The 5,329-nt window shown below is 43.9% G+C and overlaps 1 protein-coding gene across 2 annotated transcripts; it reads left to right on the top strand.

Annotated features, from left to right (window-relative positions):
• The first annotated feature begins 2,914 nt into the window (after positions 1–2,914).
• LOC119318782 (GDSL esterase/lipase At5g45910-like) lies at positions 2,915–4,895 on the top strand. Of its 2 annotated transcripts, none has more exons than XM_037593372.1 (5): positions 2,915–3,206; positions 3,367–3,537; positions 3,636–3,778; positions 3,930–4,203; positions 4,273–4,895. In XM_037593372.1, exons 1-5 carry the CDS (start codon positions 2,936–2,938, stop codon positions 4,533–4,535), a joined length of 1,122 nt encoding a protein of 373 aa, XP_037449269.1. In that variant the 5' UTR covers positions 2,915–2,935; the 3' UTR covers positions 4,536–4,895. The 2 variants fall into 2 exon arrangements, with proteins under 2 accessions (XP_037449269.1, XP_037449268.1); XM_037593371.1 differs by having other exon boundaries at positions 3,322–3,537.
• Positions 4,896–5,329: the final 434 nt, after the last annotated feature.

The raw sequence follows: 5,329 nt of genomic DNA, 5'->3' as shown, positions 1-5,329 counted from the left end.
ATGGGGACGCATTGAATTGCATGCCTTGACTTGTGGGTCCATATGAGGAACTGTACAAAACAGACAAACATTGTGCGTCTGGTACAAAATGCCTATCCGCGAACAGCCGTCAACGGTGCCCCCCACATACATTTCTCCCCATTTCTGACACCATACGTACGGACGCTTACCATTGTGTATTTCTCATTTGTTCTGTCCCATGTAGCGAAATCAATAATGCATAGCACAAATCCCAAAGCACATCTAAACAATACAGATATCAGGATCAACTAGACCCGGGAGCCAAAACGCCACTCCCATTTCCTGTGCACTACTTTCCTTTCCTTTAATGTTCAAAAAAAACTTCCGTTTTGTTTAAATCTTACCTTTGGACCACTCTGAAATTGAGTTTAATTCTTAATTGGCCCACCCGCCCACACACATTAATTCTTCTTTCTGCCTTTCCTTCGTTTTCAGTTGTACTGGCTTTGCCCACACACCTTAATTCTTCTTTCTTACAGGGATAATTCCACTTCTGGCATCAAGCCTCACCATCTCCTTATTGCTTTCCAAGGCAGCTTGTTGATTACATAGAAACTCACATACGCATGTAAACTGATGAAATTCAATCTAAGGGAGCATGCACGTGTATGTATAAGTTTTTTCCCCATGAGATAGAGAGAACTGGAGGAGAGCTCTGTGGACCAAGCTAGATGTGCAGAAGTCCATCGGTAGGAAATTAGCTTGATGGAGAACAGTAGCTGACACGAACACGTATTATGTATACGGAGAGGCCGGCCATGTGGGATTTTCTTTTTCTTTTTGTTGCATCCACGTTGCTAGCAAGGTGGTTTGACTCCATCTCTTGCACGTACCTCCGTCTATTTAATTAACCTATCCTGATTTGCTTTCCGCCAAGCTTGTGAGGATCACGGTCAAGCTCGTGAGAATCAGCTTTAGGTGGTTTTATGAAAAATTTCATGATGGACAAAACTAAAAATTCCACCTCACTTTATTGGTAGGTATAGCTATGTACATACCCCCAGACACTATAAGCAACAAATGTCTAGCCTAGAGCCGCAACTAATAGTTAGGCACTGGTCGGCAGGCCATGGTGGATATGGAGAGCCGCAACTGGAGGAGACGGCGGCGAAGATGTGCACCGCCGCAGGCAGGATGCCTATTTACTCAGTAGTATAGTTTCCTTCCCGATTAGTTTTAGGGGCCGGTACTTTTTTCTGAACATTGGATTGTGTGAAAGCTGACACACATAAATAGTATCACACGTGTCACATGGCATATGTGGTAAGCTATAAAAAAAATATAATGAAGTATCACACGTGACGTAAGACTCGTGACATATGACGCGTGACGTAAGATGCGTGACGGCAGTATGGAATAACCGATTGTGTAGACCAGATTTTGGTGACATTCTCATAAAAAAATCAAGATGGAATAAGAATGTGATGGACGTACGAAACGAGCTCTTATTGGCTATATTATGTTCGCAGAATATTTTCTTGTCTGTTGTGTAATCAATGCAAAAAGAATTGTGAGCTAGGCATGAATGAGGGCGTGTTACACGTGAATGTGATGTTGCTATCAAAGTATGCAGTTGGAAAACGTAAATAAACAGAATAGCTAAGCTAGCGCTATAGTGTGGACTGAGTCTTCAGCTGACTCAATACTGCCATCCCAATTATATTAGCTAAGTGCTTCCAGCTTGTAGAAACCAGTGCCCACAGTACATTTCTATAAGTAACACTATGTACTATATATAGACAATCGGCATATATATAGAAATCCACCGTTGATCTTAAAGTACGTTGATTGAGTCGTGTGTTTTGTCTTATATATTTCCTCAGAATCCTAATGGGCTAGCCGAGTTTCAAACCAATACTACTCCCTCCGTTTCTAAATATAAGTCTTTTTAGAGATTCTACTTCCAGGAACACAAGTATATTTCCCTTCTAATATGGACTACATAAGGAGCAAAATGAGTAAATCTACACTTTAAAATACGTCTATATTCATCCATATGTAGTTCATATTTAAATCTCTAAAAAGACTTATATTTAGGAATGGAGGGAGTAGATTGAATTTATGTTTTTTAAGATATTTTATATGACCTTATCCCGTGGAGTTTGTTGGGATCATATAATTTTCAAAATTCGAGCCATGCTTATCCTCACACCATCCAAAGGAACGCACCAATAACCATCAGGAATTTTGATATATTTTACATACAATGTGGCCATCATCCTCTTGTTTCGGAGGAGATCTCCACCACCTGGTGTGTCCAATTTTCTCCCAGGAGATCTGGCAGTTACGCCATCAGATTCATCAGCTTGTCATGATTTCAGCAAAGAATCAAAGCTCTGATCATGCTGTGCAGTTGCAGTAGCTATCACAAAGATACGAGATGATTCAAAGCAAAATATTGATTAAAAGCTATCCAACTAACCAGTTGACATTTATTCTTAACCAGTACTATGGATGCGTGCATCACATGATGCATGGGTCCCTTCTGAAAGAAAAATTATTGTACATATGGCTGGGCAAAATGACAGAAGCGATTAAGACCGCATCAGGGCAAGTTGTTAAATTACACGCTACCACTACCATATGAGCTACTCCCTCCGTCCCATAATATAAAAACGTTTTTGACACTACACTAGTGTTAAAAACGTTCTTATATTATGGGACAGAGGGAGTAGTATATTCACGCGCATACCTGTATGAGGATATTGTAATTGCAATGCTCCTCCTTCAGTCCCATCACATTGATCCCCACCATTTCTCGATCTCACTGATGTCACACTGATTCCCTACCATTGAAGTTATCTGAGGAGTGGGCCCGAGTGCACACAGGTATTTCTCGTATATATATACCTGAGCATATCCGCCACATAGCAGAAGCACAGCTGCCGACCAATTCAAACAGTGCACCACAACTATGGAGCATCACTCAGCCCTAAGGCATATATCCTTTCTCCTCCTCCTCCCTCTCCTGGCCAGCATGCATTATGGTCAGGCGAACCCTGGTCCTCGCTTGATCCATTCCATCTTCAGCTTCGGCGACTCGTATGCCGACACTGGCAACTTTGTCAAGCTCGCTGCGCCTGTGTTTCCGGTCATCCCTTTCAGTAACCTCCCCTATGGGGAGACCTTCTTCGGTCGCCCCACCGGCCGAGCCTCCAATGGCCGCATCATCATGGACTTTATTGGTATATATACTTATGCTTCTGTCCTTTGTCTCAAGTTAGCTAGCTTTCAGTTTTTGTTAGAGAGCACGCTATAGATAGAAGGTAGTGTCTATGATTGATCTATGAACTCTGGCAGCTGACGAGTTCGGGCTCCCTTTTGTCCCCCCGATTCTCGGTGAAGAAACTAACTTCACCCATGGAGCAAACTTCGCTGTCGTCGGCGCTACGGCACTCGACCTAGCCTACTTCCACGAGAAGAACATCACAAGTGTACCCCCTTTCAACAGCTCCTTAAGCGTGCAGCTCGACTGGTTCCAGAACCTCAAGCCCACCTTGTGCTCAACACCACAAGGTACCAACTCCACTCAGTTATATGTTTATATGTCATGCATGATGTAGTCTGCATTGAATGACAAATTGGCTATTAAATTCTGTTTTATCGATCTTCAGGTTGCAGAGACTATTTCAGGGGATCCCTCTTCTTTATGGGAGAGATCGGAGGGAACGACTACACCTTCATCATGGCCTCCGGCAAAACCTTTGGCCTGGTATACGTCCGAGACGTCGTACAAGCCATCTCAGACGGCGTTGAGGTACCAATTCTTTTGTCCCGGCCGGCCTGGAAGACAAATTATATGTATTACAAAATTAATTAACTGGTTGCTTGGTTTAATTTTCTCACACCAAGCGAGCTAATTAAGCCTAAGGGAAATGCTTGCCTTTGTTGTTTTGTTTTGCATGTAGCAACTAGTTAAGGAGGGAGGCAGGAACGTGGTGGTGCCTGGGCAACCGCCAATGGGGTGCATTCCCATCGTTCTGACCTTGTACGCCAGCCCGAACAAGACACACTACGACCGCCGGGGGTGCCTGATAAAATACAATGCTCTAGCGCGCTACCACAACAGACTGCTGGTGGCGGCCGTGTATCGGCTCCGGATCAAGTACCCCCAGGCCAAGATCGTCTATGGTGACTACTACACTCCAGTGATAGAGTTTCTCAATGAACCAACAAGATACGGTAAGCTACAAAAGATGATTGAATGACAAAGCACAATTTTTACTACTTGCTGATTCAGGGACCTCGCAGGGTTTAGTGCTTCGTCGGGGCTCCAGGTGTGCTGTGGAGCAGGTGGGCCATATAACTACGACATGACAGTGGCTTGCGGGTTTCCTGGCGCGAGCGCATGCACTAACCCCGACACGCACATCAACTGGGACGGTATCCACCTCACGGAGTCTGCATATAGGCTCATCGCCACCGGTTGGCTCTTGGGGCCCTTACGCACATCTGCGCCTATTCTGGAGGCCATGTCAGGATCTCAGGATCTCAAGACATGTTCAATCTTATAAATCAACACCTTGAGTTACGCTAGCTAGCTCCTGAGTAGGAGTACTAGCTAGCTGCAACCGACGCTGGTCTCTTGAAGCTCTATCCCTACGGCTGCAACCTTTATCTGCATGCATGCTACTCGTTCAATAAACAAGCTCCACACTTCCTAGCTAAAGTGAGTGTGTGTGTGTGTGTGTGTGTGTGTGTGTGTGTGTGTGTGTGTGTGTGTGTGCGCGCGCGTGCGCTTATGGTTATAATAGTGTGAGACAGACATAATCGCCGCTCAAGTATAAATGAAAGCAGTATGGTATATGTAAACCCTGAATTCATGTCTGCTATTTCCTTTCCATATGACAATCTGAAGGATATCCTTTTATGTATGCCTTTGATAGTACTAGTGGGGGTGATTTGTTCTTTGGGGGAGGGCAGGCCAACTGAGAAAGATGGATTTGTGGTGGTATATTTGTTGTCATATTTTCTTGCTTGCTTCTCTAAGAATGTATGTAAACTGCTGGAAGCCTTTGAACAAATTGCTAAATTAATTAATTAATGTCATCCTTATTCTAGTTTGTTCTAGTTTTTACTGCTCTATGATGGAGCAAGAGGTATATGTAGAAAACCTAGGCTTAAGCGTATGCTATGTGCAGGGACGCGTGCGTATTAATAAAGGGCTCAAAGGCCAGGGGATTACAGGAGTTGGCTAGGCTTAGAATTGATCTCCAAGTTAACTAACAAGATTGGGATCATATCTCTAGCTTAACCAGGTTGTTACAACAGAAACACGCACGCACACATTACAATGTTTAACACCACC

The sequence above is a fragment of the Triticum dicoccoides genome, chromosome 6A, assembly GCF_002162155.2.
Source record: "Triticum dicoccoides isolate Atlit2015 ecotype Zavitan chromosome 6A, WEW_v2.0, whole genome shotgun sequence".
Classification (NCBI taxonomy): domain Eukaryota; kingdom Viridiplantae; phylum Streptophyta; class Magnoliopsida; order Poales; family Poaceae; genus Triticum; species Triticum dicoccoides.
The sequence above is the reverse complement of the archived record's forward strand: the minus strand, read 5'-3'. Positions and strand labels throughout refer to the sequence as shown.

What these genes read in the sequence shown, in the direction of transcription:
- LOC119318782 (XM_037593371.1), top strand. Translation starts at nt 2,936, where the DNA reads ATGGAGCATCACTCAGCCCTAAGGCATATATCCTTTCTCCTCCTCCTC. An exon ending in CATCATCATGGACTTTATTG is followed by an intron (nt 3,207 to 3,321) that starts GTATATATACTT and finishes GAACTCTGGCAG; the next exon opens with CTGACGAGTTCGGGCTCCCT. An exon ending in CAATGAACCAACAAGATACG is followed by an intron (nt 4,204 to 4,272) that starts GTAAGCTACAAA and finishes GGGACCTCGCAG; the next exon opens with GGTTTAGTGCTTCGTCGGGG.